The sequence below is a fragment of the Rhinolophus ferrumequinum genome, chromosome 8, assembly GCF_004115265.2.
Source record: "Rhinolophus ferrumequinum isolate MPI-CBG mRhiFer1 chromosome 8, mRhiFer1_v1.p, whole genome shotgun sequence".
Classification (NCBI taxonomy): Eukaryota; Metazoa; Chordata; class Mammalia; order Chiroptera; family Rhinolophidae; genus Rhinolophus; species Rhinolophus ferrumequinum.
This window is the reverse complement of record NC_046291.1, coordinates 23,687,212-23,701,185: the sequence shown is the minus strand read 5'-3', so window position 1 is coordinate 23,701,185 and position 13,974 is coordinate 23,687,212. Positions and strand designations below refer to the sequence as shown.

At 36.6% G+C, this 13,974-nt stretch overlaps 1 protein-coding gene across 14 annotated transcripts in view; it reads left to right on the top strand.

Moving 5' to 3' along the window:
• Nucleotides 1-13,974, top strand: part of UNC80 (unc-80 homolog, NALCN channel complex subunit) — a 187,430-nt gene that overhangs the window by 51,835 nt on the left and 121,621 nt on the right. For 11 of the 14 annotated variants that reach the window (XM_033111946.1, XM_033111945.1, XM_033111947.1 and 8 more), the window contains exons 17-22: nt 1,948-2,114; nt 2,843-2,941; nt 6,382-6,596; nt 7,751-7,857; nt 9,741-9,837; nt 11,490-11,662. In XM_033111946.1, the coding sequence (XP_032967837.1) occupies nt 1,948-2,114; nt 2,843-2,941; nt 6,382-6,596; nt 7,751-7,857; nt 9,741-9,837; nt 11,490-11,662 (858 nt within the window). The remainder of the gene's footprint in view (nt 1-1,947; nt 2,115-2,842; nt 2,942-6,381; nt 6,597-7,750; nt 7,858-9,740; nt 9,838-11,489; nt 11,663-13,974) is intronic. The other 3 variants (XM_033111944.1, XM_033111949.1, XM_033111950.1) reach the window with 1 other exon arrangement.

The following is a 13,974-nucleotide window of genomic DNA, read 5'->3' as shown; positions in this document are numbered from 1 at the left end:
TAATTTTCTGTGTTGTTGAAGCTACCCCAGCATGGTTCTTGGAGCTTGAGAATAACATGGGTACCATCTATGCATTCAATTTGATCATGGAAAGGAGATTTGACAGGTTGATTATAATACGAGGTCTGACATTTAAGATCGCTAACTCATCCTAGAAAAAGTGCTACACACCTCTTTGCTGAATATCACTACAGTCACCTTCGAAGTACTCCACTTGGGAAGGTATGCACCCATGCCAGCACCTAGTCCACCCTGCAAAGCAATTTTGGAACTCTTTTTCTGGAACGGCCATCAGAGCTGTGGTTGTATTACCCTTGATGTCCTGAATATCATCCAAATGTCTTCCTTTAAATACTTTCTTTATCTTCAGGTAAAGAAAGAAGTCATTGGGGGCCAGATCAGGTGAGTAGGGAGGGTGTTCCAGTACAGTTATTTGTTTACTGGCTAAAAACTCCCTCACAGACAGTGCCGTGTGAGCTGGTGCATTGTCGTGATGCAAGGGCCATGAATTGTTGATGAAAAGTTTAGGTCATCTAACTTTTTCATGCAGCCTTTCAGTACTTAAAATAGTAAACATGGTTAACTGTTTGTGCAGTTGTTACAAATTCATAATGAATAATCCCTCTGATAATCAAAAAAGGTTAGCAACATCATTGCAACAAAGTTTACGAACTTAATTGTCAGACCATATATGTGCGCTCTTATAAATCTTAGTCTACAAACTTATGCATAGAAGAAATACTGTATTTCTTAATTTTCTTTAAATCATCTTAAGTTTGACCTTGAACTCCCATTCTACCAGAATGGCTGGAAGTTGAACTTCAGTCATTCTTGGGTTTCCCCACTTCACAGAGTGACGCAAAGATCCCCAAGTCTTAGGTAGGACCTAGGGCCTGGGGAAGCTCCATGGGTTTCAATCATCAGTCCAAACCTAATAGTTCACATAATGCTCTCTGCTGTGTGTTTAGGGCTAGGTACTCTGGTGAGTTTGGAACCCTTGCTCATTGGGTTCTTGTCCCTTCCATGGAGGAGGTACCAAAATGAATGAGAGCACAGGCCCTTGCTGCCCACAGGACACAAGGACACTGTCTCCATGTTTTCCTTATTGGCTCTTTCTTCTGCTTTTCTAAAGATCCTGGGCGTAATTGTCCCAGTGATCTTAGGGTTTGAAACCCAGAACTATAAAGGTAAGTATGTTTTAAGCTTCTGTGTTTTGCTTTGCCATGAATCTTTTTTAAGACAAAGAATACAATAACTACCTTCTTAAAGACGGAAGAGAGAGGGAGGAATGCTGAGTGCAAAGTCGAATATCTCCTCAAAAAAGTCCTGTGTATATTTTTAAATGTTGAATCACCAGTATATTAGTTTTAATAGCCCTGTATCATCTGAAGTTCATAGTCAAGTTTCTGTTCAAACGGGCTAAACATACATATTATTTATTAAATCTGTCCAGCAAAGTGCATCGTCCTTGAATATCAGGCTCTGTTAGAAGTGTCTAGAGGACTTAGCATAGTTTATCACAATGATGCAGAAAATTGAGAGAAGTTGAATAGAGTCTGAAATCTCTAGTCTAAACAAAATTCTGATTACCTTTTTTTTTGCAGGCATCTCTTCAGAAGTCACAGTTAAGAGAGAAAAATTAATGCTTGGGAATCCAGTGGTTCAAAGTGTAACTTGATGTCTTTCTATTGATACAGCCAACTTTCTGAATATGAAGCATGGTCACCATCTTTTTCCACACTAAGGATGACAGGTGCTTGGTAATGTAGCCATAAGGACAATGCAGAAGAGGCATTCCATTGGTTTCATCGTAGGAAATTGTCTCCCCGTTATGACTCCAGTGCTCATCTAAGCACAAATAATTACTTTCTCCCCCTCTTCCTATGAAAACTATACAATCATGCAACTATCTTTCTTTCCCCTACTTTCCTTCTGACCTCCACATAGGGGCTGTATTGTGACATTCGTCAGCTGGTCCAGTTTATCAAAGAGGCTCATGGGAATGTCTTCAGGAGAGTGGCCCTCAGTGCTTTGCTTGACAGTGCTGAGAAGTTGGCACCAGGGAAAAAGGTAGAGGAGAACAAACCAGAATCTAAGCCTGCAGGCAGTAAAAGGTAGGAAGCTTGAGCTCTCTGAATATAGGTGTTTGCTTAAGTCTGTAGAACATAATCTTCTGTAGAACATAATCTTCTGTTGTACTATCCATTTGGTTCCCAGCAGGGATGGTGGAACTGTCGCGTAAGTGGTATTGCTGGTGGTGGTCCAGCCGCAGCTTAGAAAAGGAATGAGTTTGCTATCAATTAAATCCTGTCTCTGTATGAATCAGAGCTCATTTGATCCCATATTTTCATACACTTGAACTTCACTTCATAGCTCTTAATTATATGGTAAACTTTTGTCTGTGTTTTTGTCTCTTTTACAGATAATACACATTTTTGTCCAGAAAGGAAAAGCAATTACTGATACCATATCCTGTTCAGTAACTAATATTTTTAACATGGCAAAAGACAAATTGCTGAGCAGTGCCTTGTTGTTTTTCCTTCTAGTATACATAAATGTATTGTATGCCTATTTTATATAAGAAATGACACTTAACGAAAATTAAAGGAAACTCCTAAACTTAAAATCTTGCTTTCAGTGAATGCCTTCTTGCAATGATGGTAATAAGGTAGCTAAGTCATGAGTCCAACGGTAGGATATAAATTCCATACCAACACAGACTTATGGTGCCATGGGGTTTGCAAGCCTATGTGTTGTCTTTAACCAAGTGTGATGAAGTATATGAAGAATTGAGAACTGGTGTCCTGTTCTGTTGTGATTGGTGGAATGCACATTTGCATAGGTCAGAGGCGGGAAGCGTTGTGGATAAAGGCCAGGTGTCCTCTGCACCTGAGGAATGTCGCAGCTTCATGTCTGGTCGACCCTCACAGACTCCGGAGCAGTAAGTAGCATTGGTTTTGTCTCCAGTGTAGTGGGCTGCGCACTTCCCACTGGAAGGAATTCTATTTTCCAAACTGCTGTTGGTTTTTCATTTTTTTGAACTTCGCTTTGCTTCTGCCCTTTGCTATTCATTCCCTAAGCTACTAAGCTCTACCGACCTAAATCACAAATAACCAACGTCATGCCTCCAGGAAGCCTCTGATATCAGTTTATCACCACTTTTCATAATGTGGTGATAAAGCATGTTATGCTTTCTATAAAAGCATGTTGAAATTAATGCCCCCAGGAAATGTGAGGATTATTGTAGACACTGAATATACAGCCTAGTTCTATGCAAGGCTCATTTGCATTAATTCTTCTTTTGAGGACTATTTACCTACAAGTGGCATGATCAATATTTTGGAAATGTACATCATTTTAGATGTATCATTTTACTTCCCACAGGCCTGGTTTAGTATTAAATGATTATTCTTCCAGAAATTCTGCGGAGTATTGTCGCTTTTATCGTATCCCCTTTCCATTGTCAAGGAAATCGCAGTAATCAAATAAAGCCTTGGTAATGATCCACAGCAAGCAAATAAAACCATCAAAGGACAAAAAGCCCTCACAGTTCTTGCAGTCCTTTAAAATCTTAAACTGCCCCTAAATGGATGGAAAAAAGTAAGAAGAAGGTAAATTAACTTTATAGGTCCAGGGACCATGTGATTTTTGTTTACTGTTATAGCCCCAATGCCTAGATGAGATTTGGCCCATAGTAAGCACTTAATATATATTTGAATGAATAAATGAGTAAGTGACAACCAATCAGTGAAAGGATAGAATTGACAGATTACCATTAATAAGCCTTTGTTTCCTTTAACTAACTTTCTCAAAATTGAGTTTTAGTTTCTCCTTTAAGGAAGTCTATAGGACATGGTAAAAATCTAAACATAAGCTCTAAGGAAAAAAAAATAATGGGAAAGGCAAAAATTAAAGTTCTGTAGCTGAATAGCCACAAGACTAATTAAAAGTCTTTACACACAGAATCTGTCCAAAAACGGACTTTTTATCCTCCAAAATAACACTAGCAACTATTGAGCTAATCTGATAAATAAGAATGATCTAATAGTAAATTGAATTTAAAGAATAAAACAATTTATCTTCATAGGTAATTTAGTTTTCTAGATTGCAAAATAGTCTTTTTGCTCAGCATTCTGTAAATCCCACCTGATTTCTCAGCATTCAGCGCCTGTCTGTTCTTTCCCCTTGAATGAAGACACATGTCTTAATATGCCTCTACTTAAAAATTCCCACTTGAAAAGATGTCCTAGAATGTCAAATATGGAACTTTTCCGTGATCTGAGTGGGCCCAGGAGGTGATCATGCCAAATGTCTTCTGTTTAGCACTGGGAGAAAGGTGGGTGGATGAGCCTGGCTCCTCCTTTATCTTCCCTTTCTGTCTCTCCTCACCTTCCCTCCCCTTCTCTTCTCCCTTTTCTTCCTTAAATAAAAGTCACATTAACTGAGTAGTTTTCAAAGCAGTTTTACATGCTCGTTTCTCTGAAACTCATTATTGATACACACTCACTGAACAAAGCTAATGTAGCATTTTATTGAGAAAGCTGATAAACTGTAGGCTCCTTGAATGTTTCCTCACTCATACAACATAGTCACATGCTCATCATTGTGTCACCAAAGGTGAGAAGTGCTTCATGCACTGTGCTAATTTGTTAAAAATCACTGAGAAATAAAATTCTAAAACATTGATTTAAATTCACACCATATTTTATAAACAGAATGCCCTGGTTTAAAATAAGAATGAAAGGTATTTAGTACTCTGGTGAGATTTTGAAAAGTAAAATCTGGATCCCTATATAAATATCTCCAGAAAGTGATTGTTTTACCAAGCACTGTCAAATTTGGGGTAGATTCTAGATTCAACCCCAAAGCTTGTAAGCAAATCATTACCTAGAATCCCATGAAAAATTTCATCATGTTACTAGAGTATTTTTTATAACCTTTTCTTTCCAAATTACTGAAGTAATATATGTTGCTCAAGTTGATGAATGTAGAAAACACAGAAAAGCATAGAGAAAAATACTTTTAAAGCCAGAATGCCATCAATTGGAGATAACCACTGTATACTTTTGGTATATTTTGCTTAGTACACTTTTGAGCACATAAACACACAAGCTCACATTCTGATACATACTCGCATGTGTACTTTTTTTTTTATTAACCCGGTGTTATCCTATCTAATTTATTTGATCACTGCCTTTAACTTCTCAATGCATCATCAACATTTTCCATATCAATAATCTTTTAAAATAGGATTTTAATGACTGTAAAGCATGTCATTATATGTAAGTCCCATAATTTATTCAACTGTTTTTCTAGAGTTAAACTCTTAGATTGTGTCCAGTTTTTCATTGTTGACCAATAATACCTCAGTGAGCATTTGATCTTCTTGTATCTACATCTTATAGTATGTTGTCCCATCATTTCCTTGTGATAACTTCCTGGAAGTTGAATTTTTCTGTCATGGGTGTACATACAGGCTTTGGATAACATATTACCAAATTACTTTCTAAAAAGTTTGAATCATTCTATCTCATTGCTAGCAGTATGATATTAATCATTGTGTTTTTTTTCCACTTAATCTTTGCCAATTTAATGAGTGAAAATAGGAATATCAACTGTCTCTCCTTTTTTTGTTTTTGATTCCATAATGCAATTAAACTGTTTATTATTGGCTACCTTTTCCTCTTGTTGTATGTCCTAGTCAAAAATCCTTTTGGAGGTGTCCCATTTGTCTTACTGAGTTGGAGATTACATATATATATGTATATGTATATATGTGTGTGTGTGTGTGTGTGTGTGTGTGTGTGTGTATACATATATATAAAACTTTTAAACCTTACTTAAATTTATTTGACTTAATAAAGCTAAAGAGTCAGGCACTATGAAAATAATTTAGTGAACAGTTGTTGGACGATGCATCCCCTAGGTGTGGTGATTGTATTTCTTTCGTTCATTCAACTACTTTTTGTGAGTGTAGTGTCAAGAATTCTACTCTACTCAGGTGGGGGTCAAGAGTAAGATATGGTACTGCACACGCCTCAGGAAACTTCAAAAAATAGTTAAATATTTCCTGACACTATAAGTGTTTCTGCTATTATGACTCACACCCGCAGATGAATACCTGCAACAATATTTAGTCTTTTTATTAAGGTTAAAAAAAAATCACTTCAATTTGACAGCTGAGACATGACTGTTTTCAAGACAAGCTCAGAGAGTCAACCTTGGTCTCCCTCCTTCCACTCCCACTGCTTCCAAATCCCAGCCCTTCAAAGATCATCCAACATGAGTTGCCTAAATGTCATTGGCAAGAGGTTGAAAGAAATTTAAGAGAATTTCACAAGTGTTGTCAGACATTTAACTCTCGCCTCTGCTTGCTTTCAGTGATGAACAAATGCAAGGGGGCAACCTGGGACGGAAAGATTTCTGGCGCAAGATGTTCAAATCCCAGAGTGCAGCGAGTGACACCAGCAGCCAGTCTGAGCAGGACACTTCCGAATGCACGACTGCCCATTCAGGGACAACCTCTGACCGGCGTGCCCGCTCACGGTCCCGTAGAATTTCCCTCCGGAAGAAGCTTAAACTCCCCATAGGTAAAAGTATGTCTGTATTTATTTATGGATTCTTTTATTTCCTGCCATGTCCTCAAATCAACCCACAGTCAAAACAAAGTAATGCATTGTAGGATAGAGAAAGGGAAAGAAAGTCTTCCAGTCAAAGGCTAGGCTGGCTCCCTCCATTCACTCATTTATTCATGCTCTTTCCTTTTAACAGAGATTTCTCAAACTCCTACTCTGTGTCTCTATAGTGTGCAAACACTGTTAGACATCAGGAATTAAATTGTGAGCAAAATTACGCAATGTCCGACTTTGCCAAATACGCCATCTAGTAGGATTGACAGTCACTAAAGCAGATAATCATACAGCTAAAAATAGTTGAAAACTATGAATTTTATGAAGGAAATATATCATAGTGCTATGAATGCATGGAACAACCAGACCTGACATAAATGAAGGGGAGGAGGCAGGAATCAGAAGTTTCCTGTGGAAGCGTCATTAAGATCTACAGGATACTTAAGGGAAGGAGGAAGGAGAACACTTCATGTGGTAGCAATAAAATGTGCAAAAATTTTGGGAGGGAGGGAACTAGAAGAACTGAGACAAGGAGAAGAGTGGCTGCATGACTGTGGTAGAGTGACAGGGGCCAGAGCACGCAGGTCAGGTTCGCTCTATATCCTACAGACCTATGTAGCCCAGGTGGGATGTTGAACAGAGGAGTAATATAAGCAGGGCATTTTTTTTTTTTCTAAAAGATCACTGCATAAAAAACATATTGGAGGGAGCCTGTGTGGATAAGGGAGATTGTAGTCCAGGTATAAGTAATGGTAGCTTAGACTGGGTGGTAACCAGGTAGACACAGAGAAGTAGACAGATTTGAGAGGTACCTAGGATGTAAAATCAACAGGGCTTACTGAGAGATGTGAAAGTTGTCAGGGAGAATGGGACATATTATGGTTTTATTCACCTAAAAGGCTCAGGTGTTTTCTGTCCCTGTCTTCCTTGGTCATGTGATTTTATAGTCTAACAATGAATACTTTGATTCAAAGCATGTGCATTGAAAACAATTTGTTTTCACTTCTATGTACATCAAGTCATGTAACTTACATTGCTTAGTGGACCCATGCTGACATTTCGTTTAATCCATTTAGGAGAAAATGCTATAATGGTCTGATTTTTAAAATATTATTAAATAGGAAACTGGCTGAAACGATCCTCCCTCTCGGGCCTGGCAGATGGCGTGGAGGACCTCCTGGACATCAGCTCTGTGGACCGCCTGTCTTTCATCAGGCAGAGCTCCAAGGTAAACAGGACATTACTTATGTAAGAGAATGTTGGAGTCGCTGATAGAAAAACATCAGGGCTGAGAAATGCTAAGCACCTGCAGGGGCCAAAGAAAGTTGAAGAAACTCTTCAAGTTGAACAAATTTAGGAAACTTAGATGAGCAATGGAAACTAATGTGTCTTAGTGTAGGCTATCATAAAGAAAAAAGGAAAAGTGTGACACAAATTTTTATATAAAATTATAATGCAGATATAGACATATATAGGTGTTATTTCCCAGATATTTTTAATACACATGTAAAATTCCTGATATCTCAAGTTCCTGTGTCCAAGGATCCAGTAATTCTATAGTGATTCCTTCTAGACACACACACCATTTATCCTCCCTTCTACTACTTTTTCATCATCTGAACCATTCTCCCTATTGGAAAAGATAAAGAAACTCAGGTTGACTTTTCCCATTAAGTGCTTCTTCATAATACTGTTAAGCAATGTAGTAGCATACAATTTGGAAAATGTAATGATTCTCAGTGAAATCCTTTTCTTACAAGAGTCTTCCTTATGAATGTTTCATGGCATGGTCTGTATAATATTTAGCATATGATAAGTTACATTTCCATGTATACTTATCATATAAAGATTATACAACATGGATGGATCTAGAGAACATTATGTTAAGTGAAATAAGTCAGACAGAGAAAGATAAGTTCCATATGATCTCACTTATTTGCGGATTCTAAAGAAAAGAATAAGTGAATGAACTAATCAGAAACTGTTTGGGAGACAATGAGGAAAAACTGAGGGTTGCTAGATGGGCGGGGGGAGTGGGGGGTGGGGGGGAGGGTGAGGGGATTGGAGGGCAGTCGGTGACCACAGGATGGCCACGGGGTTTGAAAATTAATCTGGGGAACGTAATTTGTTGGTTACCAGAGCGTAAGGGGGTTGGGGGGTGGGGGATGAGGGTGAGGGGGATCAAATGTACGGTGATGGAAGGGGAGCTGACTCTGGGTGGTGAACACACAGTGTGATTTATGGATGATGTGATTCAGAATTGCATAACTGAAATCTATGTAATTCTACTAACAATTGTCACCCCAATAAATTAAAAAAAAAAAAATAAAAATAAAAAAATAAAACAATATATTTGTTGACCCATAAAAAAAAAAATAAAAAAAAAAAAAAAAAAAAAAGATTATACATAATCTTTATATATAAATTATACACTTACATTCTTCTTTGAATCTTACTAAAACTGGTTTTCTTCTGTTTTAAAAGTAATATTTTGAAATTACATAAAGAATATAGCAATATTATAAAACATTTAGAAAACATATTTATAATTCCTCTTTCACCTTCTTTTTGCTAAAAAATTGGCCAAGTATTTGAGAGTCTTGCTTTGCTGAAAATTTTGAGTACTATTGGCTTAAGAGCAAAATCAAGAACACATTTTAATTCTTAAAAAAAAAAAAGCATGTTATTACACTTCAACTGTAGTGCACTTTATAAAGTAATTTATACTAGTTCTTCCATAGAGATTTGAAATCTTCTGTTCAGTTTTCACTTTCGTCTGATTCTCAATTGGGTTTTGTTTGTAACCTGAATTTGAGTTTGGACTTCATCAGAATTAAAGTCTAAGAATACCTCAATTTTTTACTTAGTTTCATAGTGTCTGATTACTTTACTTTTAGGCTATCACCAGGATCCTTTTGCAAATTATAGTTGTAAGTGATGTCTTTTTTGGCATATGGGAATAAACTCTACTGACTAACGAGATGTGGAAGTCAGAAGTGTAGTAGTAACCTTCATATTGTAAACAGCTTATTTTTCAAGGCAAGGGTTAATATAAACACAAAGGACTGCCTTTGAATTTAGTTATCTGACTACTTTTCTTTTTTTCCTCAGGTCAAATTCACCAGTGCTGTGAAGCTTTCTGAAGGTGGGCCAGGGAGTGGAATGGAAAATGGAAGAGAAGAAGAGGAGAATTTCTTCAAGCGTCTTGGTAAATATTATGCAGTCTAAGAATTACATCCAGCTTTCATCACACAGAACAAAAATTTGATTAGATAAAATGGTCCATTTTCTATTTCCATTGATTTCTTATACATTTCTTTGTCCTATGTGTGTTGTGCTACTACCTAGACCGTCTCTATTTATCAATTTGTTTCAACAGACATTTATGCAAGCCCTACTATTATAGTTCCTCATTCCCCAGAAGGCGTTGGGTTTACAAAGAAGAATAAGACACAGCCTCTTCTTCTGCTGTTCTGTCCTTCATTAAGATCTGAGAGCTTTAAAGAACCTTCAGATATCCTTTTATCCACCCACCTATCTACTTAGGAATTCTGCACATTATATTCTTGACAAGTGGCCAACCACCCTCTGAACACTTCCACCGTGGGGGTGTTTATAACTTTACAAAGCAACCTGTTCCAGAACTAGACAGCTTTAATTGTTAGAAAGTCTTTTCTTACATTCTGATATTATGTATAGTTATAAATTTGATTCGTTGGTCCTAGTTATGACATCTGTAGCCACACACACACACACACACACACACACACACACACATCCATACACATATAATGCTAATTTCAGCTATTATCTGCTTCATGTTCTCTCCTTTCATCTCACTTCTGCTGGTTAAACATCATTGATTCCTTTCGTTTTCCTTGCATGGAAGAGTCTCTAGATCCATCACCATCCTAATTCCATTTTCCTATGTATTCTAGTTAGATTATGTGCTTTATAAAATGTGGAGCTTCTGGTGGAATTCAACACACCATATTTGACTTTAATCAGTGCACTAGATAGTGGAACTATTAAACTCCAGGGATATAACAAGTGCATGAATACAATTTAAGATTGCATTATCTATTTTCACAGCACATATTTGGTTTGTTTAAATTTTGAATTAACTTTTGCCAGTTCTCCTTGACATGAATAAATACCATGCTTTACTTTGATATAGCCATGATTAATTCTTCATCTCAAAATAAATAAAATTTTTATTGTTTCATTGACTTGGGAGTGGTGACTTGGGAGTGGTCACTTGCCAGGAAAGAAATTAGGAAACAGAACCAAAACCAAGTTGAATTCTGAATCTTTTCTTTTTAACAATTTTGCTCTAAAGATCCATCTGCAGAGACATATACACTTCCCTATTTTCAGCCATGTTGTTGATATTCTTACCAAACAGGACAAATACAAACATATAACTCACAGAACACTTCCAGTTGACTTTTATTAAGTAACAATTTGTGAGTATAGTTTTGCAGCAACCATATACTTTATTTACTAGCAATCAACAAACACTTTCCCACTTCATTATAGAAACATCATCAGACTTTACCAAAAAAATCTCACTGATACATTTATAATTCTATTGAAAGGATGAATGTAACTTAGTTCAACATGATGTATTCTTCATGAAACTACAGTGGTTTCTATGATCACTCCTGTTTTTTGAAAAATATTCCTACCTTATCTAATTGTTTCTCACAAAATTTGACTAAAGCACACATCAAGCTTATTAGTCTATGGTTTCTAGAATCTTCCTCACAACCAGTACCTTTGTCATTTTCAGTCCTATAACTTTCAAACTCTTTTTAAATCTGATCCATATACTGTCTCTTCTTTATTCCTCCATCATAGGTTGCCACAGTTTTGATGATCATCTGTCTTCCAACCAAGATGGTGGAAAAAGCAAAAACGTGGTGAATCTTGGGGCAATCCGACAAGGCATGAAGCGCTTTCAATTTCTGTTAAACTGCTGTGAGCCAGGGACAATTCCCGATGCCTCCATTCTGGCAGCTGCCCTGGATCTTGTAAGTAATTGAAAGAATTTGCCCACCCTGTTTCCCATGCCAATCAATACTGCTAATGGTGGAAAGCATAAATCCTTAATTCTAACCTTCTGGGGTTATGTTTCTCTTCTTTTTTCTTTTTCTTTTCTTTTCTTTTCTTTTCTTTTCTTTTCTTTTCTGTTCTTTTCTGTTCTTTTCTTTCCTCAGTGTTAGTAGCAAAAACAGGAAGAAAGGTTGTGAGATGATAAAAAAAAAAGAAAGAGGGAAATATGTTTTGGGAAGTAGAATGTATAGTATAATGATTAAAAGTATGTGAGGGTTCTGTAACCAGACGGCTTGGGTTAAAATCGTGCTGACACCAGCTAAACCTCTGTAAAATAAGAGTAAGAGTAATAATAATATTTTAGCTACCTCCTAGGACTGGTGTGAGGATTAAATGAGTTATTAGATGTATAGCCTTCATCACAGCTCCTGAAATATAGTAACTGTTCAATAAAGTGGGCCATTGTTATGGTTACGTTATTTTTGGTCTAATGTCTGCTATGTATTAGTCCTTTAAACTATGAGACTTGGTTTAATTATCAATTGGGGGGAAAATATGAACCAAGGATCAATTTAAATTAATTGCCCAAAAGTACATTGAGCATTATAGAGTAGTATATACATGTAAGAGATTAAAGAACATAAAATGAATCTTGTTTAGGAACTGTTTTTGCCAAGTAAACTAAGCCCAGATGTGAGTTTTGAGTCTCTCAAGTGCTTTTATTTATCTTTTGGTTTAATAAACTCTTCAAACACTGTCTAAATACTGGGTATAAAATAACAAGTAAATATCAAGAAATAAAAATCATTCGTTTTCTCTTTTAAAAAAAGAAAAACTAAAATAGACTTGTATTATAACAAAAAACTTTAAGACTGCGTATAAATGATCCCTTTTCCAGGTTTTACAATACATGAATAAGTGACCACTGGCCATTCATATTGTACCTTGGAAAATCATCCAAACTTAATATAATTCATGACATTTTTCTGTGACAGTTGCAACTTTTGCTCTCAGGATATTTAATGACCACAAGCTATGTGGCTTTACTTGAGCCTGAAATGCAAATACCACTGTAATCACCCGAAATGATGACTTGCAGTATATTAATATAAGAATTTTCAGTCAATTTCCCATTCCTGGATATTGGCCTTTGCATATACTTTTGTAAATTCCAAATTGTTCAGTATGTATTGATGTATGCTATGGTGACTGTAAAATATAGAGTTACAGGTCTCCAGGAGAGCTGAGCCTGCTGGCAACTAAATAATCAAAGAACAAGAGATGCCTGTCTAAAGCACGAGAGCTTGACAAGGCAAGGAGTCAACCCCTTGTTTTCTAAGTGGGAGAGTGTTAACTAGCCTGTTACTCCTTTGAGTTATGTATGGTTCTTCCAAGTCACATCTTGATCTATTCCAAAAGGAACAGATTAAAGTAAATAAGAGCAAAAAATTAACAAGAAAAGGACAAACAATTGAACATTCAACAAATGAGTATGTACATGAGCAACCAGTTCAATGAAAATACTAATAGCCAAAAAAATGTACCCCATCTACTTGCGCTTAAGAAACGCTCATTAAAATGTCCATACATTTTTATAATATACCTATCAAATTTACAATGATTAGAAAATGTTGACAGGGTATAAATTATCAGACACCACTGCGTGGTTTTGATAGTGGTGGAAGCAGGAGGATTTGACTAGGGAATAGAACGAGGTCTGAGAATAACAGGGTAATAGTGAGAGAGCAGTGATGGTGAGTGGAGCACTCCTTGGCTCTTCTCCGAATAGTAAGTAATTTGGGACTGGATGTAGTCATGGAGGAAGGGCAGTTCTTAACATACCAATTATATCAAATGGCATGGGTGGTGGGATTAAAAAGCCTGAAGTCAGTGTGGCTTACAAGATACTCACCATATAAAATTAATTAATTAACTTCATCAAGGTCTATTGAGAGGTTCCTAAGCACCAGGCATGATGCTAACTGTTAATGATAACACAACAAAACTCAGCTGGAGAGCTTCACCTATTGTGTACCTTTCCTTATAAGGTTATATTCGTGGAGTGATCTATTTTCCAGACTTCCTAGTGTATAGTATTTTAGTGTTGATAAACTAATGATTAACATTTATTGTGTGCCTACTCTGTTTCCAAAGGAAAAAAAATTGAAGCTCAGAAAGACCAACTCACAGGCCAGGGCTACAAAGTCAGTAAAAGACAGGAAAATTGGAACCTAGGTCTGTCTTTACAGACCCTATATTTTCTACTGTACCATGTTGACACTCCCATTTA